The following is a 26,319-nucleotide window of genomic DNA, read 5'->3' as shown; positions in this document are numbered from 1 at the left end:
ATACTATTTATAGAGTTCTGATGACCAGTGCGGGTGCTTGGGGTTGTTTTAGTGTCCTTAATTTCATATATGTGTTTGTATATGTTGTCTGTTATATGTTTCAATAAATTTTGTACTTTTTTATGTTTGTCTTTTTGAACGCTCCTTTTGTTCTCCTTGAATAATAATAGTATTTTTTGGAGTAGGATTTATAGTGTCCAGGACATGGTACTTGGACACATTGCATTATGAGCCTGGGGGTATATGTAAGCACAGTGATTTTAGCGTCCACATGTCTCCTACCTCACTTATGTACACTATCTAGGTTACTATGTAGCCTTTCGTGGCAGCACTGTTGATAACTTTATTAGAATGGGTGGTTGACATGTGGCGCGGTGTGTGCTCTGTTACACCAGCTGGCCGGTTCTGGAGTTTTGCCGGCAGTTATCCGTATTGTCCATGCATGGTAGGTGTATGTTGATTGATACATACCATCATTTAAATTATACAGCACGTTTTTACACCACCAATGATGCTCATTAGAATACTTTTGTATAGTTATATTTTTGTACATAGGGACAGTATTATAGTAGTTATATTCTTGTACATAGGAGCAGTATTATAGTAGTTATATTCTTGTATATAGTGGCAGTATTATAGTAGTTATATTCTTGTACATAGGAGCAGTATTATAGTAGTTATATTCTTGTATATAGTGGCAGTATTATAGTAGTTATATTCTTGTACATAGGATCAGTATTATAGTAGTTATATTCTAGTACATAGGAGCAGTATTATAGTAGTTATATTCTTGTATATAGTGGCAGTATTATAGTAGTTATATTCTTGTACATAGGAGCAGTATTATAGTAGTTATATTCTTGTACATAGGGGCAGTATTATAGTAGTTATATTCTTGTACATAGGGGCAGTATTATAGTAGTTATATTCATGTATATAGTGGCAGTATTATAGTAGTTATATTCTTGTACATAGGAGCAGTATTATAGTAGTTATATTCTTGTATATAGGAGCAATATTATAGTAGTTATATTCTTGTACATAGGGGCAGTATTATACTAGATATATTCTTATACATAGGGGCAGTATTATAGTAGTTATATTCTTGTATATAGTGGCAGTATTATAGTAGTTATATTCTTGTACATAGGATCAGTATTATAGTAGTTATATTCTAGTACATAGGAGCAGTATTATAGTAGTTATATTCCTGTATATAGTGGCAGTATTATAGTAGTTATATTCTTGTATATAGTGGCAGTATTATAGTAGTTATATTCTTGTATATAGTGGCAGTATTATAGTAGTTATATTCTTGTACATAGGAGCAATATTATAGTAGTTATATTCTTGTATATAGTGGCAGTATTATAGTAGTTATATTCTTGTACATAGGATCAATATTATAGTAGTTATATTCTAGTACATAGGAGCAGTATTATAGTAGTTATATTCTTGTATATAGTGGCAGTATTATAGTAGTTATATTCTTGTACATAGGAGCAGTATTATAGTAGTTATATTCTTGTACATAGGGGCAGTATTATAGTAGTTATATTCTTGTACATAGGGGTAGTATTATAGTAGTTATATTCTTGTATATAGTGGCAGTATTATAGTAGTTATATTCTTGTACATAGGATCAGTATTATAGTAGTTATATTCTAGTACATAGGAGCAGTATTATAGTAGTTATATTCTTGTATATAGTGGCAGTATTATAGTAGTTATATTCTAGTACATAGGGGCAGTATTATAGTAGTTATATTCTAGTACATAGGGGCAGTATTATAGTAGTTATATTCTTGTACATAGGGGCAGTATTATAGTAGTTATATTCATGTATATAGTGGCAGTATTATAGTAGTTATATTCTTGTACATAGGAGCAGTATTATAGTAGTTATATTCTTGTATATAGAAGCAATATTATAGTAGTTATATTCTTGTACATAGGGGCAGTATTATAGTAGTTATATTCTTGTACATAGGAGCAGTATTATACTAGATATATTCTTATACATAGGTGCAGAATTATAGTAGTTATATTATTGTACATAGGGGCAGTATTATAGTAGTTATATTCTTGTACATAGGGGCAGTATTATAGTAGTTATATTCTTGCACATAAGCGCAGTATTATAGTAGTTATATTCTTGTACAGAGAAGCCATATTATAGTAGTTATATTCTTGTACATAGAAGCAGTGTTATAGTAGTTATAATCTTGTACATAGGAGCAGTATTATATTAGTTATATTCTTGTACATAGGGGCAGTATTATAGTAGTTATATTCTTGTACATAGCGGCAGTATAATACTAGTTATATTCTTGTACATAGGAGCAGTATTATAGTAGTTATATTTTTGTACATAGGGGCAGTATTATAGTAGTTATATTCTTGTATATAGGAGCAGTATTATAGTAGGTATATTCTTGTACATAGGAGCAGTATTATAGTAGTTATATTCTTATACATAGGGGCAGTATTATAGTAATTATATTCTTGTACATAGAAGCAGTGTTATAGTAGTTATATTCTTGTACATAGGAGCAGTATTATAGTAGTTATATTTTTGTATATAGGGGCGGTATTATAGTAGTTATATTCTTGTACATAGGAGCAGCATTATAGTAGCTATATTCTTGTACATAGGAGCAGTATTATAGTAGTTATATTCTTGTACATAGGGGCAGTATTATAGTAGTTATATTCTTGTACATAGGGGCAGTATTATAGTAGTTATATTCTTGTACATAAGCGCAGTATTATAGTAGTTATATTCTTGTACATAGGGGGCAGTATTATAGTAGTTATATTCTTGTACATAGAAGCAGTGTTATAGTAGTTATATTCTTGTACATAGGAGCAGTATTATATTAGTTATATTCTTGTACATAGGGGCAGTATTATAGTAGTTATATTCTTGTATATAGTGGCAGTATTATAGTAGTTATATTCTTGTACATAGGAGCAGTATTATAGTAGTTATATTCTTGTATATAGTGGCAGTATTATAGTAGTTATATTCTTGTACATAGGATCAGTATTATAGTAGTTATATTCTAGTATATAGGAGCAGTATTATAGTAGTTATATTCTTGTATATAGTGGCAGTATTATAGTAGTTATATTCTTGTACATAGGAGCAGTATTATAGTAGTTATATTCTTGTACATAGGGGCAGTATTATAGTAGTTATATTCTTGTACATAGGGGCAGTATTATAGTAGTTATATTCTTGTACATAGGGGCAGTATTATAGTAGTTATATTCATGTATATAGTGGCAGTATTGTAGTAGTTATATTCTTGTACATAGGAGCAGTATTATAGTAGTTATATTCTTGTACATAGGAGCAGTATTATAGTAGTTATATTCTTGTATATAGGGGCAGTATTATAGTAGTTATATTCTTGTACATAGGGGCAGTATTATAGTAGTTATATTCTTGTACATAGGAGCAGTATTATAGTAGTTATATTCTTGTATATAGGGGCAGTATTATAGTAGTTACATTCTTGTACATAGGACCAGTATTATAGTAGTTACATTCTTGTACATGGGGCAGTATTATAGTAGTTATATTCTTGTACATGGGGCAGTATTATAGTAGTTATATTCTTGTACATAGGGGCAGTATTATAGTAGTTATATTCTTGTGCATGGGGCAGTATTATATTCTTGTACATAGGGGCAGTATTATAGTAGTTATATTCTTGTACATAGGGGCAGTATTATAGCAGTTATATTCTTGTACATAGGAGCAGTATTATAGGAGTCATATTCTTGTACATAGGAGCAGTATTATAGTAGTTATATTCTTGTACATAGTGGCAGAATTATAGTAGTTATATTCTTGTACATAGGAGCAGTATTATAGTAGTTATATTCTTGTACATAGGGGCAGTATTATAGTAGTTATATTCTTGTGCATGGGGCAGTATTATATTCTTGTACATAGGGGCAGTATTATAGTAGTTATATTCTTGTACATAGGGGCAGTATTATAGCAGTTATATTCTTGTACATAGGAGCAGTATTATAGGAGTCATATTCTTGTACATAGGAGCAGTATTATAGTAGTTATATTCTTGTACATAGTGGCAGAATTATAGTAGTTATATTCTTGTACATAGGAGCAGTATTATAGTAGTTATATTCTTGTACATGGGGGCAGTATTATAGTAGTTATATTCTTGTACATAGGAGCAGTACTATAGTAGTTATAGTCTTGTACATAGGAGCAGTATTATAGTAGTTATATTCTTGTATATAGGAGCAGTACTATAGTAGTTATATTCTTGTACATATGGGCAGTATTATAGTAGTTATATTCTTGTACATAGTGGCAGTATTCTAGTAGTTATATTCTTGTATATAGGAGCAGTATTATAGTAGTTATATTCTTGTACACAGGGACAGTATTATAGTAGTTATATTCTTGTATATAGGAGCAGTATTATAGTAGTTATATTCTTGTATGTAGGAGCAGTACTATAGTAGTTATATTCTTGTACATATGGGCAGTATTATAGTAGTTATATTCTTGTATATAGGTGCAGTATTATAGTAGTTATATTCTTGTACACAGGGACAGTATTATAGTAGTTATATTCTTGTATATAGGGGCAGTATTATAGTAGTTATATTCTTGTACATAGGGGCAGTGTTATAGTAGTTATATTCTTGCACATAGGGGCAGTATTCTAGTAGTTATATTCTTGTACATAGGAGCAGTATTATATTAGTTATATTCTTGTACATAGGGGCAGTATTATAGTAGTTATATTCTTGTACATAGGAGCAGTATTATAGTAGTTATATTCTTGTATATAGGTGCAGTATTATAGTAGTTATATTCTTGTACACAGGGACAGTATTATAGTAGTTATATTCTTGTACACAGGGACAGTATTATAGTAGTTATATTCTTGTGTATAGGGGACAGTATTATAGTAGTTATATTCTTGTACATAGGGGACAGTATTATATTAGTTATATTCTTGTACATAGGAGCAGTATTATATTAATTATATTCTTGTACATAGGAGCAGTATTTTAGTAGTTATATTCTTGTATATAGGGGGCAGTATTATAGTAGTTATATTATTCTAATAGGAGGCAATATTATAGTAGATAATTCCATAAGGGTGTTTGGTTGTTTTCACATGTAACATGTCTCGGTTGGTATTAGCTTCAGGCAGAATTTTTCGTTTATGGTCTGCATAGTCTGTTTATCTATCTATAAAGTGGAGTTTCATTTTGATAAAGTTTTCAAACCCAAGTACAGTAATGGGGATTTACGTACTCACCTTGACTATAAGTCCCCTTGAATCCACCATCCAGATCTTCTTGATGGCCTCTTCTCTAGGAATGCCTTCTTTCGCCATAGCCATGATAATGAGGTGTGCTATTCCCAAGGCGGCCTGCGGAATACCAACAATGTCGTGATGTACATACACAATATAAGTGGCCGATCCTCAATGATGTTTCATCACACTAGGTCTAATACAAGGGTTTCATTGCTCCAGTGCTTACGTTATCCACATGAAGCTTCTGTATGGACAAATCGCTTTATCAGCAGAATAAGTGATAAAATAAATCTCACCTATCTACAAAACTAAGGCAGGTGTCCTGTCATGACACGTGGTGGAATTGAGAGCTCGGAAAACTGACTACTGATTCTTGGAGTCAGGGTGGTGGGGCAGTCAGAGATCACATGTATGACCATTTCTGTGGATTGATGATACATGTCCATTGTGGAAATACACCTTTCAATAGAGTAGATACATATTTTCAATTATAGATTTTTGTGTGTCTGTGACTGTATACTAAGTTAAGGTGCCGCAACTACTCCGGATCCTATGTGAAGATACAGGAAGGGGTTAAAAATTACCCATGGAAATTTCCATCCAAAAAGCCAAATCACAGACGCCTTCAATGAGAAAAGTAGGATATGGTCTACAGGTTGGTTGTGCGAATTTGTCAATGCGCTGGCAGTAAGTGATGTGATAACAGGGCGGTGTAACACCACCGGAGTGTCGGCGTGACACCAGAAGCTTCATTTGGTTTGCTCTATTATCTGGGCTCCATGCCTGAATAATTGGATTCATATTACAGCTGGCGATGGTCTTGAAACTTCCCATCAAGAAATAATTTTTGAGTCCCTGAGCTTGGATGTCTCATGGTTGTTCGACAGCCATAACACATACAGGCGCGGGGACTCGAACATATTATTCGAGCACACCGAAGACGCTTGGTTAGCACACGAGCAAGGCGGATAACAACTTATCCGAACACATTCGCTCATCACTAGGAGCCATGTAACGTATGGACATCCCAATCCTCCTGAAGAAGAGAAACTCTTGAAGGCCACTTTCTACTAGATGAGGCTCTTGGGTTTGCCCATCTCTAACATAATAATAATAATAATCTTTATTTTTATATAGCGCTAACATATTCCGCAGCTCTTTACATTTTGCAAACATTATCATTGTACTTTAACATCTCTTTTCTGTTTTAGACAATATTGAAAAATGTTTTTTTTTTTTATATCCTGTAATCACAAAAGACAAATATTAAAGTCCTATAGAAAAATTAATAAAGGAAAGGAAAGAATAAAAAAAAATAAAAAATTGAAGTCTGGTTGTGAAAATACAAAATTAAATGCAAGAATAAATAGACAGGGGTTAGGAGAGATCACTGAAATGAAATGTAAAAATAATATGCGGGTTTGGCTAAAATTTCACAAAATAGCTCTTAATGTATATGACCCAATTTCTTTTTTATTGTTCACGGTTACTACATAGAATTGGCAAAAAAAAAGGAAAAAATATATTTTTGTAAAAAAAAAATGGAGAGCAAATCCATTTAGATGCAGAAAAAAAACACAAAAACTGGGTCGAGATTTGTGAAATAGTTGAAAATGTTTGTAAAATGGAAGATCAAAACTGGACCCGTGGTTTAGAATTTTGAGAAATACTTAGAAGAAGAAATGAGCGTTTCAATCTGCGCTGTTACGGCGTCGAGTCTGTTTACCTGTGGTACCGCACTTCACTCCTGTGCCTGGCATCCTAGGCACCTTTGGCCCTTTTTTCTAGGGTCAGAGACATTATGACTTTTGTTGTGGGGACCTAGTAAATGTGTGAGGAACCTAGAATGCCGTGCTGAGAAATGAGGACCGGCTGTCACGGAGGACCAGACTGGATGTCAGGACAAGAAAGTGTGAATCTTGTGAATCATCTCTACTCAAAAGCGTAAATTAGAATTAAAAAATGTTAAAAAAAATTGTGAAAAATTGAATCTACACATTTTTATGTTTCAGTAGAGTGTAGAGGCGCTTTCCAAGAATTTTCATTGATGGTCAACTAGGTCCTCGAATAAGACCTGTGTAATACTACCAGGCACAGCTACATGTCTGGTGTCCCAAACAATATTTCAAGGACTGTAGAGCTTTAGGTCCATTATCATCATAACATCTGCTATTGATAAGAAGATTACTGGAGGAGAGAAGGTTTTTCCGCCAACACAGAAGAGGATTCTTTACTGTTAGGGCAGTGAGAATGTGGAATTCCTTGCCTGAGGAGGTGGTGATGGCAAACTCAGCCGAGGGGTTCAAGAGAGGCCTGGATGTCTTCCTGGAGCAGAACAATATTGTAGCTTACAGTTATTAGGTTCTTTAGAAGGACGTAGATCTGGGGATTTATTATGATGGAATATAGGCTGAACTGGATGGACAAATGTATTTTTTCGGCCTTGCTAACTATGTTACTATGTTATTATAATAGTGTTATTCTTCTCCTCAAAAGCGTCCAGAACTCCGAAGGAAAGCCCAACGTTCCCATAAAAAGTCAATACGATCTAATGGGATTTGAAAAGTGATCCGTCATGGTGATTACATCTCTACTAAACACAATGAGCAAAGTGCACAATCAGAACGATCTACTGATTTTAGACATACTTGACCCAGAGAAAGACAAGAGCTCACAAATTCACAAAAGGGTTGTCAAATCTTCCGGGTGCCCCAGAAGCATCCCTCCCCTTCCCCCGAAAATGAAGCCTTTCATGTGTTGTGCTGGGATCCTTCAACTGTAAAGGGAATCATGTTCATTATTGGTACATGTGAGGTGCTAAAAAGTCACAGATTACCTCTATTGAATCACAAATTAGTTTGTCCAGGTTAAGGGTGGTCAATCTGTGGCACAAAGTTTAATCTCAGCTTCGAATTTCTGCCATGGATTATCATCAAAGTCCCTGGCTGATTTGCCTGGTTCTACAGTTGAGCAAAATGATACTCAGGACCTGTGTCCAGTGGCTGCATCGGTAGTCTGTTCGTCGCTGGACCAGAGACCTAAGAACCTCCACCAACCTGTTGGCACCTCTTCTGATTGGTAGGCCTGGCGACATTACACTCGACATTACACTCGAGAGGCACTAAAACATCACACAGGAGTCAATAATCAGAAGAGAAGTTGGCATGTAGGTAGACGTTCGTAGGGGTTCTAATCTGGCAGCCACAAATTTCTGAGGTGACCCATAGATCAAGGTTCTTGTCCTGTGACTATTTTGGATCCTCTCCACCTAGTTCTAGTCTTGACAGTGTGAACATACATCAAAAATCTGAACTTTCTTTAACATAGTAACATAGTAACATAGTAACATAGTTAGTAAGGCCGAAAAAAGACATTTGTCCATCCAGTTCAGCCTATATTCCATCATAATAAATCCCCAGATCTACGTCCTTCTACAGAACCTAATTGTATGATACAATATTGTTCTGCTCCAGGAAGACATCCAGGCCTCTCTTGAACCCCTCGACTGAGTTCGCCATCACCACCTCCTCAGGCAAGCAATTCCAGATTCTCACTGCCCTAACAGTAAAGAATCCTCTTCTATGTTGGTGGAAAAACCTTCTCTCCTCCAGACGCAAAGAATGCCCCCTTGTGCCCGTCACCTTCCTTGGTATAAACAGATCCTCAGCGAGATATTTGTATTGTCCCCTTATATACTTATACATGGTTATTAGATCGCCCCTCAGTCGTCTTTTTTCTAGACTAAATAATCCTAATTTCGCTAATCTATCTGGGTATTGTAGTTCTCCCATCCCCTTTATTAATTTTGTTGCCCTCCTTTGTACTCTCTCTAGTTCCATTATATCCTTCCTGAGCACCGGTGCCCAAAACTGGACACAGTACTCCATGTGCGGTCTAACTAGGGATTTGTACAGAGGCAGTATAATGCTCTCATCATGTGTATCCAGACCTCTTTTAATGCACCCCATGATCCTGTTTGCCTTGGCAGCTGCTGCCTGGCACTGGCTGCTCCAGGTAAGTTTATCATTAACTAGGATCCCCAAGTCCTTCTCCCTGTCAGATTTACCCAGTGGTTTCCCATTCAGTGTGTAATGGTGACATTGATTCCTTCTTCCCATGTGTATAACCTTACATTAGAAGGGGTGCACTGTTCCCGGAGATACTGCAATAACGGGTCAATGCGTGGAGTGGACAGAGCAAGCTCCATTTCCAGCTCCCTGTTCTAAAAATCCATTTAATATATGGTCCCCAAATAGGGGACGTATCAGATATTAAACTGATAAGAACAGATACTACACTTGATCTTAGCCAAAAGGCCGAGAAGCGATTTAAGATGAGAGCAAGAACAAAACACAATGTGATGTAATACCAGCACAACCTAAATAAAAAAAAAAATCTAATTAACCGTTGAGTGTTATAAATCCTTGGTCTTCGTAGCAGACATTAGTTTCCCGTTGAGTTGAGGTGTTTATAATCCAAAAGGATCAAGATTTGTATTCACCTTATATAGGAATATTAAGAAAATAAAATTTGAGACCTAGAAATTTCCTAATAAGAGCAGAAAGCGCTTGTCTGACTCACTGACTAATGTCTCGCAGCAAAGAAAAGATATTTTTACATTCAGACCATTTTCGGCTCAGTGAAACCTGTAAAAGAATTTTGGAAACCAACTGATTGATGAGATTTATTGCCGTGTGTTTACAAAGAGGTTACATGCAGGAAAAGCAAATCAAAACAAATAAAAACTCTAGATATTGAGCCAAAAAGTAATTTATGTAAGGTTCGATATATAGGTCACGCTCGTCAACTCTCCGATAATGTCTAGGAAGCTTCCAAACTGTCAGAAGATTCAGGTTCTGCCCAGGCTTCCAGAAACCTCACCAAAAGGCATCGATTTTCAATGATTTTTTTTATGGTGTTGGAATACTTAATGTCCACATTAAGTGATGGGAAATTGGAACGTGGCCTTCAAAAATGGTTTTTGCATGTCCACATTTAGGAGTCTATGCCACCACCTCTTCTAAAAGTTGGCAAGCATAATTTAGGTGGAAATTTAACCAAAATGGCTTCTAGAAATGCCACATATGGAATTCCGCGCAAATCGGTGATGGTCTCTTTCCCGAGATCATCTCTCTCATCCAAATTTAAGAGGGTCCTGGTAATCTCAGAAGCTCCAGCAGTGGTCTCCTATCAAGTCTTCGATAATAAGGTCTTTAAGTTCCAGAAAGCGACAAAAACCTACTCAAGTTAGGATATAAGTTAGGCTACCAGGACAGAAGAGATTCTCATCCTAATCGAACAATGATTTGTAAACATTCTTAATTTTATGTTACCTGTAATTTTCCTGTAAGAAGGTGACTTTCTGGAAATAGTAAATTGATGAATCACAACTTATGTGTGTGTATATACAGTGGGGCAAAAAAGTATTTAGTCAGTTAGCAATAGTGCAAGTTCCACCACTTAAAAAGATGAGAGGCGTCTGTAATTTACATCATAGGTAGACCTCAACTATGGGAGACAAACTGAGAAAAAAAAATCCAGAAAATCACATTGTCTGTTTTTTTATCATTTTATTTGCATATTATGGTGGAAAATAAGTATTTGGTCAGAAACAAACAATCAAGATTTCTGGCTCTCACTGACCTGTAACTTCTTCTGTAAGAGTCTCCTCTTTCCTCCACTCATTACCTGTATTAATGGCACCTGTTTAAACTTGTTATCAGTATAAAAAGACACCTGTGCACACCCTCAAACAGTCTGACTCCAAACTCCACTATGGTGAAGACCAAAGAGCTGTCAAAGGACACCAGAAACAAAATTGTAGCCCTGCACCAGGCTGGGAAGACTGAATCTGCAATAGCCAACCAGCTTGGAGTGAAGAAATCAACAGTGGGAGCAATAATTAGAAAATGGAAGACATACAAGACCACTGATAATCTCCCTCGATCTGGGGCTCCACGCAAAATCCCACCCCGTGGGGTCAAAATGATCACAAGAACGGTGAGCAAAAATCCCAGAACCAAGCGGGGGGACCTAGTGAATGAACTGCAGAGAGCTGGGACCAATGTAACAAGGCCTACCATAAGTAACACACTACGCCACCATGGACTCAGATCCTGCAGTGCCAGACGTGTCCCACTGCTTAAGCCAGTACATGTCCGGGCCCGTCTGAAGTTTGCTAGAGAGCATTTGGATGATCCAGAGGAGTTTTGGGAGAATGTCCTATGGTCTGATGAAACCAAACTGGAACTGTTTGGTAGAAACACAACTTGTCGTGTTTGGAGGAAAAAGAATACTGAGTTGCATCCATCAAACACCATACCTACTGTAAAGCATGGTGGTGGAAACATCATGCTTTGGGGCTGTTTCTCTGCAAAGGGGCCAGGACGACTGATCCGGGTACATGAAAGAATGAATGGGGCCATGTATCGTGAGATTTTGAGTGCAAACCTCCTTCCATCAGCAAGGGCATTGAAGATGAAACGTGGCTGGGTCTTTCAACATGACAATGATCCAAAGCACACCGCCAGGGCAACGAAGGAGTGGCTTCGTAAGAAGCATTTCAAGGTCCTGGAGTGACCTAGCCAGTCTCCAGATCTCAACCCTATAGAAAACCTTTGGAGGGAGTTGAAAGTCCTTGTTGCCAAGCGAAAAGCCAAAAACATCACTGCTCTAGAGGAGATCTGCATGGAGGAATGGGCCAACATACCAACAACAGTGTGTGGCAACCTTGTGAAGACTTACAGAAGACGTTTGACCTCTGTCATTGCCAACAAAGGCTATATTACAAAGTATTGAGATGAAATTTTGTTTCTGACCAAATACTTATTTTCCACCATAATATGCAAATTAAATGTTAAAAAAACAGACAATGTGATTTTCTGGATTTTTTTTTCTCAGTTTGTCTCCCATAGTTGAGGTCTACCTATGATGTAAATTACAGACGCCTCTCATCTTTTTAAGTGGTGAAACTTGCACTATTGCTGACTGACTAAATACTTTTTTGCCCCACTGTATATATATATATATATATATATATATATATATATTGTATTGAAGAATGAAATTTTACTGATGGGGTGACAGAGGGGACCCCTTCCATCTATCTTACCACTTAGATGCCATCACTAACCATTGCATCTAAGGAAGTAAACTGCCAGGATCGGGGTTATTTTCAGTTCCGGTTGTTGTATCAGCATGACAGCATTGCACTTGTATAAAGAATTTCGTGAACCCTTGGAGGCGGCACCATAACATATATGGTGCCTGTTTTCAAAGGGTTTTGGATAGAGTAGGGTTTTTTTTCCCCCCAGGCACCAGAGGGGATTCCCAAGGTGGGGAATACATAATATGGACAGATGTGGCCTAACTGAGTCAAAGTACCACCACAGTTGACCATTGACATGGTTTATCTTGGTTGTTGCCACGTTGGCTGATTGTGTTGTTCTTACCTCTCCAGCTCCTTGAAAAACAAATTTATGGTCAGACAGTTTGTTATTTGTGATCCTGAGAGCCGCCAGAATTCCGGCCACGGCCACCGATGCTGTCCCTGAAAAACAGCATAGGACAAGACATCACTGCATGTCGCAACAAATACCCTCGAGTATACTGTACACCAGGGGTGTCAAACTGCATTCCTCAAGGGCCACAAACAGGTCATGTTTTCAAGATTTCCTTAGCATTGCACAAGGTGCTGTAATCATTATGTGTGCAGGTGATTAAATTATCACCTGTGCAATACAAGGAAATCCTGAAAACATGACCTGTTTGCGGCCCTTGAGGAATGCAGTTTGGCACCCCTGCTGTACACTATACAGAACCGTGCAAAAGTTTTAGGCAAGTGTCAAAAAGTGCAGCAAAGTAAGAACATTTCTGAACTAGAAGTGCTAATTGCTTATTTATATCAATTACCAAAGTGCAAAACGAATGAACTTTAGATTTGCACAGGCCTATATCCACAAAAGATGTGCGGTTAGTTCCCCAATATTAACATCGCAATTTTTGACAGCATACATTCTATGCAGCATTTTTTCCCACACCTGCCTAAAACTTTTGCACTGTAGACCAAAAAATAAATAAATGATAAGGCAAGAAATCATTTTACATCCGGATATTCAGATAACCGATGATTAATAACCTTGTCCTGGGCTCTATCCAATTAGACATTCAGAATGTTGCTGATTTAATGTTAACTCTCAGGATGCAGACCTCATAACCAAGTACGCTTCACTGCCGAGGATGTACAAGTTAAGGTTCGATTACATGAAGCACTAAACATCCGACGATCCGGAACCTGTTTGTTGGTCGGTGGTCATTTAGTAGCCCGTTTAACGATGCGCAGCAGATCGCTCACTGCACATAGGTTGCCATGGTTCTCAGCAGCGCAAGTCCTGTTTACAGAGGACGATGTGCTGCCGAGAGCGATGATGTTATACGTAGCAGAAAAAAATCATTTCCCTTCACAAAGGAGTGTTTAGCTCTAGTAATGAGGTTATGTGCTCAGATAAGGTGTTATCTCAGCATGATCGTGTGATAATAAAGCATCTTCGGCATGCTCGAAAAATATGTTCGATTCACCACGGTTGTTTGACAGCCGCAACAAATGCATGGATAACCTAACAAACAGACAATCCCGGCATGTGTTGCAGCAGTTGAACAGCCACAAGACATGCAACTGTGGGGACTGGAACATAGTTATCGAGCACGCTGAAGACATTCTATTAGCACACGAACATGCTCGGATAACACCTTACCTGAGAATGCTCGCTCATCACTATTTAGCTCACTCCTGTGATCGGCAAGCCTCCAATTCTTAGGTAGAAAAAAAAAACAATGATACAACTCCACACTCCAAACAACATGACCAAGTCTCCGACTGATGCTTCCTCATAGATGGTAAAATATTTAGAATTGAGAGTCCTCAGTGGTTGACACCTTTTAATGGCTAACTGAAAAGATGGTAAATTGCAAGCTTTCGAGACTATATAGGTCTCTTCATCAGGCATAGACTAATACAACATCTGAAGAATCACATATTTATGCACAACACAGCACAGAAAATGCCATAGATAAGACAGGTGACGTGAAGCAGAACTACCATTAAGTGAGAGTGATAAACAGTTGTGTCCATGAATATTGGAACAGTTCATAGATAAGGAGTGTGAATGTTTTATTGTCCTCTGATTGTGGGTCTGGTTCTGTTATGATGACCCCACATGGTCTGAGGAGCAAATTCCTTAATTGATATAAAAAGACATAAATCCATGCGAAACATTAATTCCTGTACTGAGTGTGTCAAAGGTCGTCATCAGGTTATATTCCCAAATGATGAAGAGACCTGTGTAGTCTCGAAAGCTTGCAATTTGTTAACATCTTTTCAGTTAGCCATTAAAAGGTATCAACCACTGAGTTCTCTCAATTCCAAATATTTTTCTATCTACTGCCTAACACGGTACAAAGATATGTAACTTTCCTTTATCTTCATAGATGAAAATTTTGCCAAGAAGCCGTGCCAGATGAGGCTATAACTACACAGCCAGCACTGGGTGGAGATCAGCGGCACAGCGAGGATTATTATCATGGATGTCAGACGGCCGAGAAAAACGTCAGAGGAATTAACACCTCAAGTTTATAGCTGTCCTGAGTCTACAAGAATTAAAGATTCAGTAAGATTTTCACATCTTCACTCATTTATGGGGAACCCATACTAGACATATGGCCGGATTCCCATTGAGTAGTATGGATGACATCAGGGGGCTACGTCATGGGAAACAGCACAGGGATATATGACACGAGGGTGGAAACATAAATCAGAAAATTAGAACGTTTTATGTTAAAAGGGATTGTTCCATAAGCAACCTATGTATATGAGCTCTGGAGGGTCTGGTACAGAGATTCCCACCTAGCCTGAGAACAAGGGGCCCAAAGTCTCTGGTGTGATTGCAGGGGTACTGAGCATGTGCGACCATTGCTGCATTCACTATCTAGATAGAAGTGGTCGCACGTGCTCACTATTACTCCATTCACATAGGGGACCCTGTTCTCAGTCTCAGAAACTGGACCCACAGTGATCATACACAAATCACATATACTGTCCTCGTTGTTGAAAGGGCAACTCCTTTAACTGTGCTTATTCACTGTATAATAAAAATGTTTTAACAAGCTCCAGTGGAGACCATGATGATAATGTCTGTAAAGCGCTGTGGAATTAATGGCACTATATAAGTACTTATATCTATCTATCTATATAATCGTCTAAGGGGTACTTCTGTCTGTTTGTCTGTCTGTCTGTTTGTCTGTAACGGAAATCCCGTGGCTGTGCTATATACTACGTGGCTGTGTTATATACTACGTGGCTGGCTGTGATATATACTACGTGGCTGTGTTATACAGGTCCTTCTCAAAAAATTAGCATATAGTGTTAAATTTCATTATTTACCATAATGTAATGATTACAATTAAACTTTCATATATTATAGATTCATTATCCACCAACTGAAATTTGTCAGGTCTTTTATTGTTTTAATACTGATGATTTTGGCATACAACTCCTGATAACCCAAAAAACCTGTCTCAATAAATTAGCATATCAAGAAAAGGTTCTCTAAACGACCTATTACCCTAATCTTCTGAATCAACTAATTAACTCTAAACACATGCAAAAGATACCTGAGGCTTTTATAAACTCCCTGCCTGGTTCATTACTCAAAACCCCCATCATGGGTAAGACTAGCGACCTGACAGATGTCAAGAAGGCCATCATTGACACCCTCAAGCAAGAGGGTAAGACCCAGAAAGAAATTTCTCAACAAATAGGCTGTTCCCAGAGTGCTGTATCAAGGCACCTCAATGGTAAGTCTGTTGGAAGGAAACAATGTGGCAGAAAACGCTGTACAACGAGAAGAGGAGACCGGACCCTGAGGAAGATTGTGGAGAAGGATCGATTCCAGACCTTGGGGAACCTGAGGAAGCAGTGGACTGAGTCTGGTGTGGAAACATCCAAAGCCACCGTGCACAGGCGTGTGCAGGAAATGGGCTACAGGTGCCGCATTCCCCAGGTAAAGCCACTTTTGAACCATAAACAGCGGCAGAGGCGCCTGACCTGGGCTACAGAGAAGCAGCACTGGACTGTTGTTAAGTGGTCCCAAGTACTTTTTTCTGATGAAAGCAAATTTTGCATGTCATTCGGAAATCAAGGTGCCAGAGTCTGGAGGAAGACTGGGGAGAAGGAAATGCCAAAATGCCTGAAGTCCAGTGTCAAGTACCCACAGTCAGTGATGGTGTGGGGTGCCATGTCAGCTGCTGGTGTTGGTCCACTGTGTTTCATCAAGGGCAGGGTCAATGCAGCTAGCTATCAGGAGATTTTGGAGCACTTCATGCTTCCATCGGCTGAAATGCTTTATGGAGATGAAGATTTCATTTTTCAGCACGACCTGGCACCTGCTCACAGTGCCAAAACCACTGGTAAATGGTTTACTGACCATGGTATTACTGTGCTCAATTGGCCTGCCAACTCTCCTGACCTGAACCCCATAGAGAATCTTTGGGATATTGTGAAGAGAAAGTTGAGAGACGCAAGACCCAACACTCTGGATGAGCTTAAGGCCGCTATTGAAGCATCCTGGGCCTCCATAACATCTCAGCAGTGTCACAGGCTGATTGCCTCCATGCCACGCCGCATTGAAGCAGTCATTTCTGCCAAAGGATTCCCGACCAAGTATTGAGTGCATAACTGAACATTATTATTTGATGGTTTTTTTGTTTGTTATTAAAAAACACTTTTATTTGATTGGATGGGTGAAATATGCTAATTTATTGAGACAGGTTTTTTGGGTTATCAGGAGTTGTATGCCAAAATCATCAGTATTAAAACAATAAAAGACCTGACAAATTTCAGTTGGTGGATAATGAATCTATAATATATGAAAGTTTAATTGTAATCATTACATTATGGTAAATAATGAAATTTAACACTATATGCTAATTTTTTGAGAAGGACCTGTATACTACGTGGCTGTGTTATATACTACATGGTTGTGCTACATACTACGTAGCTGTGTTATATACTACGTGGCTGTCTGTGTTACGTGGCTGTGTTATATACTACGTGGCTGTGTTATATACTACGTGGCTGTGTTATATACTACGTGTCTGTGTTATATACTACGTGGCTGTACTATATACTACGTGGCTAAGCGCGATGTACATAAATACATACATATTCTAGAATACCTGGTGCATTAGATTCGGGCCACCATCTAGTATAATATACTTTTCACAGCTAGCCAGCAAACACAAGTCTCTCTCCTCTTCTTATAGTTTGCTACAGTTCAGGAAACCTGTATAATCCCAGAGTCCAAGCTGTTAAAGGAGACCTGTCACTTGCCATAAATTTCTCATTTTTAACTTAGTATAAAAGTCGCTGTTCTCCTGAATCCAACAATGTTTTCCTTTTGTTTCCGTGCCTCTCCATTCCCGAGATATGACCTCATCTTCCCTGCACAGAAGTCTAATCTTTTCCTCTAAGTGGGTGTGGTCCTCATTGTTCTCTGTGGGCGTTTTCTTGAGGACCACACCCAGCTGGCTAAAATGGCTAAATGTACACACAGGTAAGAGGGAGCCATATCTCGAGAATGGAGAGGCGTAGGAAAAAAAGGAAAACAGCTCCGGATTCAGGAGAACAGCGGCATTTACACCAAGTAAAAAGAAAATACATATTTATGGCAAGTGACAGGTTCCCTTTAATTTCACAGATGACTGTCAAGACTGCATACGATTGTAAAGGCTGGTTCACACAGGTTTGACTCTCCAATGACACCTTAGTGGTGTCAGTTTTGGTAACAGATGTTTGACAGATGCATATTTTCATCAGTTGATCCTGGGAATTCAACTATCGGATACCTGGAATAATCAGCCCTCATTACACGTAACATAGGAAGAACGCCAGTTCAGAAACCTAACAGTAGGTGTCAGTATATCGGCATGCATGATGTCAGTGCTCTGTTGTGATTCCCTCTAGGAGGATTTATTTTATCTTTTTTTCGTCACCATCAAATCCCAAGAAATAACGCTAAAAATGAAATGTATCTCTCATCACACCGTTAAATTAAATGTGTTATCAACCATTTTCATTAAGACTTTAATTCTCTTTGATAGGCTTCTATCACACTTCAGTCTTGAGACGGCCGTCATAATGCGTCGGCGCGACGTATCGACGGACATTGTAGAAAGATTGGCAAACAGATGTAACGCATCTAGTAACCTGACGGATGCGTCGAATTTGTTAGTACCTGAACTTCAATGAATAAAATTCTGGAGAGAGAGAGACACAGAGAGACACAGAGAGAGAGAGAGAGAGAAAGAGATTTTTCCCTAACTTGAAAATCCTTCCGCGCATGCTCAGAATGAAAAAACGGGATACGTCGCTGGATTTCTGCGTTTCACGGTCAGCGACGGATCCTGCGCCCATAGGCTTCCATTATAGCCAACGAAGGACAGCCCAGGACCCGTCGCTGAGCGATTTTGCGACATGCAGAAAAGACGGACCGCTATTTTCCGACGGATCCAGCGCACGACAGATGAAACGGATGGCCATCCGTCACAATCCGTTGCTAATACAAGTCTATCGGAAAAAACTGGATCCAGCAGAAAAATTAGCAGGATCCTGTTTTAAAAAAAAAAAAAAAAAAAAATCGACAGATTTCGACGGGAGGAAAAAGACGGAAGGGTGAACGAGGCCATAGGAAGACTGACAAGACGCCCAGAAAATCATCAGCTCTCGTGATCATTACTTGGTCTGACATCTTTACTACCAGTTACATGTATATTTTGTACATGATGGCAGCATTATAGTAGATATATTCTTGTACATAGGGGGCAGTATTATAGTAGTTATATTCTTGTACATAGGAGCAGTATTATAGTAGTTATATTCTTGTACATAGGAGCAGTATTATAGTAGATATATTCTTGTACATAGGAGCAGTATTATAGTAGTTATATTCTTGTACATAGGAGCAGTATTATAGTAGTTATATTCTTGTACATAGGGACAGTATTATAGTAGTTATATTCATGTACATAGGAGCAGTAATATCTATAATATAACGCTGGGAGCGTCACTCTGTCCGAAGCCTTTATAGACTGCGCAAGCACAAGCGCCGGCGCAGTCTGGGCCTCACAGAGTGACGCTCCCAGGAGATCGCGGTATGCGTTAACACTGAACGCACACCGCGATCTTCAACAGAGAAGCAGGGACCGCCAGTAGGGTGAGTATCGGCTATATTCACCTGTCCTCCGTTCCACCGCTGCGCTCCGCCATCTTCTCGGTCCTCGGCCTGTGACCTTCAGTTCAGAGGGCGCGATGATGCGCTTAATGCGTGCCGGCGCCGCCCTCTGACTGAACAGTCACAGCCAGAGGACCGGGAAGATGGCGGCGCGCAGCGGTGGAACGGGGCCAGGTGAATATAGTAAGTGCTGGGGGGCCTGAGCTGGCAGCGATACTGGCACCTGACCCCCACAGCGCGCCGGTGTCCCCGCCTGCTCAGGCCCCCCAGCACTCGGCGCCCAGCAACGATAGGTGAGTATGTTTTTTTTATATATATATTGCAGCAGCATACGGGGGCATATAGAATGGAGCATGTTAAGGGGGCCATCAACCATAATGGAGCAGTGTACGGAGGCATATAGAATGGAGCATGTTAAGGGGGCCATCAACCATAATGGAGCAGTGTACGGGGGCATATAGAATGGAGCATGTTAAGGGGGCCATCAACCATTATGGAGCAGTGTACGGGGGCATATAGAATGGAGCATGTTAAGGGGGCCATCAACCATAATGGAGTAGTGTACGGGGGCATTGAGTATGGAGCATCTTATAGGGCCATAAACCAAACAGAGCAGTGTACGGGGGCATATAGTATGGAGCATCTTATGGGGGCCATAAACCTTTATGGAACAGCGTACGGGGCATACACTATGGAGCATCTTATGGGGGCCATAAACCATAATGGAGCAGTGTACGGGGCATATACTATGGAGCATCTTATGGGGGCCATAAACCATAATGGAGCAGTGTACGGGGGCATATACCATGGAGCATCTTATGGGGGCCATAAACCTTTATGGAACAGCGTACGGGGCATACACTATGGAGCATCTTATGGGGGCCATAAACCATAATGGAGCAGTGTACGGGGCATATACTATGGAGCATCTTATGGGGGCCATAAACCATAATGGAGCAGTCTACGGGGGCATATACCATGGAGCATCTTATGGGGGCCATAAACCTTTATGGAACAGCGTACGGGGCATACACTATGGAGCATCTTATGGGGGCCATCAACCTTTATGGAGCAGTGTACGGGGCATATACTATGGAGCATTTTATGGGGGCCATAAACCTTTATGGAGCAGCGTATGGGGCATATGGATGGGAGCAGCAAATTAAAGAATGGTGGCGCAGGATGGGAGCAGCACATGACAGAACGGGGGCGCAGGATGGGAGCAGCACATGACAGAATAGGGCAGCACATGACAGAACGGGGGTGCAGGATGGGAGCAGCACATGACAGAACGGGGGCGCAGGATGGGAGCAGCACATGACAGAACGGGGGCGCAGGATGGGAGCAGCACATGACAGAACGGGGGCGCAGGATGGCAGCAGCACATGACAGAACGGGGGCGCAGGATGGAAGCAGCACATGACAGAACGGGGGCGCAGGATGGGAGCAACACATGACAGGATGGGGGCGCAGGATGGGAGCAGCAAATGACAGGATGGGGGCGCAGGATGGGTGCAGCACATGACAGGATGGGGACGCAGGATGGGTGCAGCACATGACAGGATGGGGACGCAGGATGGGTGCAGCACATGACAGGATGGGGACGCAGGATGGAGCAGCACATGACAGGATGGGGACCATATACCAATATAAATACTCGCCACCCGGGCGTAGAACGGGTTCAATAGCTAGTAGTAGTTATATTCTTGTACATAGGGGCAGTATTATAGTAGTTATATTCTTGTACATGGGGGAGTATTATAGTAGTTATATTCTTGTACATAGGGGCAGTATTATAGTAGTTATATTCTTGTACATGGGGCAGTATTATAGTAGTTATATTCTTGTACATAAGGGCAGTATTATAGTAGTTATATTCTTGTACATAGGAGCAGTATTATAGCAGTTATATTCTTGTACATTGGAGCAGTATTATAGTAGTTATATTCTTGCACATAGGAGCAGTATTATAGTAGTTATATTCTTGCACATAGGAGCAGTATTATAGTAGTTATATTCTTGCACATAGGGGCAGTATTATAGTAGTTATATTCTTGTACATAGGAGCAGTATTATAGTAGTTATATTCTTGTACATAGGATCAGTATTATAATAGTTATATTCTTGTACATAGGGGCAGTATTATAGTAGTTATATTCTTGTACATAAGAGCAGTATTATAGTAGTTATATTCTTGTACATAGGGGGCAGTATTATAGTAGTTATATTCTTGTACATAGGGGCAGTATTATAGTAGTTATATTCTTGTACATAGGGGCAGTATTATAGTAGTTACATTCTTGTACATAGGAGCAGTATTATAATAGTTATATTCTTGTACATAGGGGCAGTATTATAGTAGTTATATTCTTGTACATAGGGGCAGTATTATAGTAGTTATATTCTTGTACATAGGGGGCAGTATTATAGTAGTTACATTCTTGTACATAGGACCAGTGTTATAGTAGTTATATTTTTGTACATAGGAGCAGTATTGTAGTAGCTATGTTCTTGTACATAGGAGCAGTATTATAGTAGTTATATTCTTGTACATAGGGGCAGTATAATAGTAGTTATATTCTTGTACATAGGGGCAGTATTGTAGTAGCTATGTTCTTGTACATAGGAGCAGTATTATAGTAGTTATATTCTTGTACATAGGAGCAGTATTATAGTAGTTATATTCTTGTACATAGGAGCAGTATTATAGTAGTTATATTCTTGTACATAGGACCAGTGTTATAATAGTTATATTCTTGTACATAGGGGCAGTATTATAGTAGTTACATTCTTGTACATAGGGGCAGTATTATAGTAGTTACATTCTTGTACATAGGGGGCAGTATTATAGTAGTTATATTCTTGTACATAGGGGCAGTATTATAGTAGTTACATTCTTGTACATAGGAGCAGTATTATAGTAGTTATATTCTTGTACATAGGAGCAGTATTATATTAGTTACATTCTTGTACATAGGAGCAGTATTATAGTAGTTACATTCTTGTACATAGGAGCAGTATTATAGTAGTTACATTCTTGTACATAGGGGCAGTATTGTAGTAGCTATGTTCTTGTACATAGGAGCAGTATTATAGTAGTTATATTCTTGTACATAGGAGCAGTATTATAGTAGTTATATTCTTGTACATAGGAGCAGTATTATAGTAGTTATATTCTTGTACATAGGGGCAGTATTACAGTAGCTATGTTCTTGTACATACAGTAGAGGGTGACCCTATTGTACTTACAGTATATTCTTGTACTATTCTGGAAAATTAGAACCACTGAATATAGCAAATACCTGCTCATGTGTCTGCTGATTAGTGGATGAAACAAAGAGGAAGCAATGATTACTATTTTGACAAAATTGAATGTGAGTGGGTATATATTATATAATTCAGACTCAACTGTGGCAAGTAAAAGTTGTGGGCAAAATGAAAATCACACCTGGAACCAGATATAAAGGAGAGAAGTTGACTCAATCTTTGCATTTTGTGTCTGTGTGTGCCACACTAAGCATGGAGAACAGAAAAAGGAGAAGAGAACTGTATGAGGACTGGAGAACCAAAGTTGTTGAAAAATATCAACCTATCTCAAGGTTACAAGTCCATCTGCAGAGATCTTGATGTTTCCTTGTCCACGATGTGTATCATAACCAAGAAGTTTACAACCCATGGCACTGTAGCTCTGGTTGTGAATGGCAAAGAAAAATTGATGAAAGGTTGCAACGCAAGATAGTCTGGATGGTGGCTAAGCAGTCCCAATCAAGTTCCAAAGAAATTCAAGCTGTCCTACAGGCTCATGGTGAATCGGTGTCAGCAAAAACTATCCCTCGACATTTGAATAAAATTGAACGCTATGGCAGGAGACCTAGGAGGACATCACTGCTGAAACAGAGACATAAAAAAAAACTAGAATGAAGTTTTCTTCTGGGAAAGAGTCTTGTGGACAGATGAGAGCAGGGCCGGACTGGGACTAAAATTCAGCCCTGGCATTTGAAGTTACACAGGCCCACTTGTCACATGGTGACTGTATAATATCTTTGTACACTTGTAGGCAGGGCCGGTTTTAGGCAAAGTTTAAAATGGGGCCCAAATGCTAACATATTGCACATCACACAGAAGCATTTCGGTTGTATTTACAAGCGCTGAGTTCAGGCCGCTAAATGAGTTTGATCGACAATATTGAAGTTGTTCAACACTTGTTTCCCGTCCTCTTTCCACCATCTGAGGAATAATGATGGGACAGATCCATCACTAACAGATCACCATACAGTATCATGTTATCAGCAGCACATCTACAGTTTACACCGGCAATGTGCTGCTGAGAACAAGGATTTTTGTTCCGGCAAAAACAATCTGAATATGCAACATTTTACTTGTTTAGTAAAATACACCCCATAGTCCTCCATATATTATAATGTGCACCACAGTCCTCCATATAGTATAATACACTCCCTATAGTCCTCCATATATTAAAATACACTGATCAGTCCTCCACATAGTATATTACACTCCTCATAGTCCTTCATACAGCATAATACACTCCTCAAAGTGCTCCATGTAGTATAATGCACCGCCATAGTCATCCATGTAGTACAATTCACTTCCCATAGTATAATGCACCCCATAGTTCTTCATATAGTATAACGTATTCCCCATAGTCCTCGATACAGTATAATGCAGCCCACATACAGTATAATGCAGCCACCACCACCCTACACAGTATAATGCAGCCACCCCAGAGTATAATGCAGCCACCCCAGAGTGTAATGTAACCCCCCAAAGAAAATAATGCAGCCCCCCCATAGAGTATGATGCAATCACCCCTCATAGAATATAAATATAATACAGCCCCCCATAGAATATAATGTAGCCCCGAATAGAATAGAATACAGCCCACCTCCCCATAGAATATAATGCAGCCCCATCAAAGAGTATGATGCAATCATCCCTCATAAAATCTAATACAGTCCCCCATAGAATATAATGCAGCCCACCTCCCCATAATATATAATGTAGCCCCCCATAGAATATAATGCAGCCCCCCATAGTATATAAGACAGCCTCCCCCATAAAATATAATATACCCCCCATAGTATATAACACAGCCTCCCCCATAGAATAGAATATACCCCCGCAATAGTATATAACACAGCCACATAGTATATAACACAGCCTCCCCCATAGAATATAATATACCTCCCATAGTGTATATCAAAGCCCGCATATAATATAGCACAACTTGCATAGTATATACAGTAGCACAGCCTGCATAATATAGCACAGCCCGCATAGTAGTATACAGCACAGCCCGTGTAGTAGTATATACAGCACAGCCCGTGTAGTAGTATACAGCACAGCCCATGTAGTAGTATACAGCACAGCCCGCATAGTAGTATATACAGCACAGCCCGCGTAGTAGTATATACAGCACAGCCCGCGTAGTAGTATACACAGCACAGCCCGCGTAGTAGTATACACAGCACAGCCCACACAGTGGTATATACACAGCACAGCCCACACAGTGGTATATACACAGCACAGCCCACACAGTGGTATATACACAGCACAGCCCACACAGTGGTATATACACAGCACAGCCCACACAGTGGTATATACACAGCACAGCCCACACAGTGGTATATACACAGCACAGCCCACACAGTGGTATATACACAGCACAGTCCACACAGTGGTATATACACAGCACAGCCCACACAGTGGTATATACACAGCACAGTCCACACAGTGGTATATACACAGCACAGCCCACACAGTGGTATATACACAGCACAGCCCACACAGTGGTATATACACAGCACAGCCCACACAGTGGTATATACACAGCACAGCCCACACAGTGGTATATACACAGCACAGTCCACACAGTGGTATATACACAGCACAGCCCACACAGTGGTATATACACAGCACAGCCCACACAGTGGTATATACACAGCACAGCCCACACAGTGGTATACACACAGCACAGCCCACACAGTGGTATATACACAGCACAGCCCACACAGTGGTATATACACAGCACAACCCCAGTGGTATATACACAGCACAGCCCACACAGTGGTATATACACAGCACAGTCCACACAGTGGTATATACACAGCACAGCCCACACAGTGGTATATACACAGCACAGCCAAACAGTGGTATATACACAGCACAGCCCACACAGTGGTATATACACAGCACAGCCCACACAGTGGTATATACACAGCACAGTCCACACAGTGGTATATACACAGCACAGCCCACACAGTGGTATATACACAGCACAGCCCACACAGTGGTATATACACAGCACAGCCCACACAGTGGTATACACACAGCACAGCCCACACAGTGGTATATACACAGCACAGCCCACACAGTGGTATATACACAGCACAACCCCAGTGGTATATACACAGCACAGCCCACACAGTGGTATATACACAGCACAGCCCACACAGTGGTATATACACAGCACAGCCCACACAGTGGTATATACACAGCACAGCCCACACAGTGGTATATACACAGCACAGCCCACACAGTGATATATACACAGCACAGCTCGCACAGTGGTATATACAGCACAGCCCACACAGTGGAATATACACAGCACAGCCCACACAGTGGTATATACACAGCACAGCTCACACAGTGGTATATACAGCACAGCCCACACAGTGGTATATACACAGCACAGCCCACAC

At 39.7% G+C, this 26,319-nt stretch overlaps 1 protein-coding gene and 1 non-coding gene across 2 annotated transcripts in view; both read right to left on the bottom strand.

Moving 5' to 3' along the window:
• Window positions 1-26,319, bottom strand: part of ME3 (malic enzyme 3) — a 227,621-nt gene that overhangs the window by 31,990 nt on the left and 169,312 nt on the right. Inside the window, exons 9-10 of the mRNA XM_069759277.1 lie at window positions 12,767-12,864; window positions 5,316-5,429 (exon numbers count right to left, since the gene is read on the bottom strand). Of these exons, the coding sequence (XP_069615378.1) occupies window positions 5,316-5,429; window positions 12,767-12,864 (212 nt within the window). The remainder of the gene's footprint in view (window positions 1-5,315; window positions 5,430-12,766; window positions 12,865-26,319) is intronic.
• Window positions 9,453-9,643, bottom strand: LOC138673150 (U2 spliceosomal RNA). The gene has a single exon (XR_011319817.1). It is a non-coding gene; the product is annotated as a U2 spliceosomal RNA (small nuclear RNA).

Source organism: Ranitomeya imitator, chromosome 3 (genome assembly GCF_032444005.1).
Source record: "Ranitomeya imitator isolate aRanImi1 chromosome 3, aRanImi1.pri, whole genome shotgun sequence".
Lineage (NCBI taxonomy): Eukaryota > Metazoa > Chordata > Amphibia > Anura > Dendrobatidae > Ranitomeya > Ranitomeya imitator.
The sequence above is the reverse complement of the archived record's forward strand: the minus strand, read 5'-3'. Positions and strand labels throughout refer to the sequence as shown.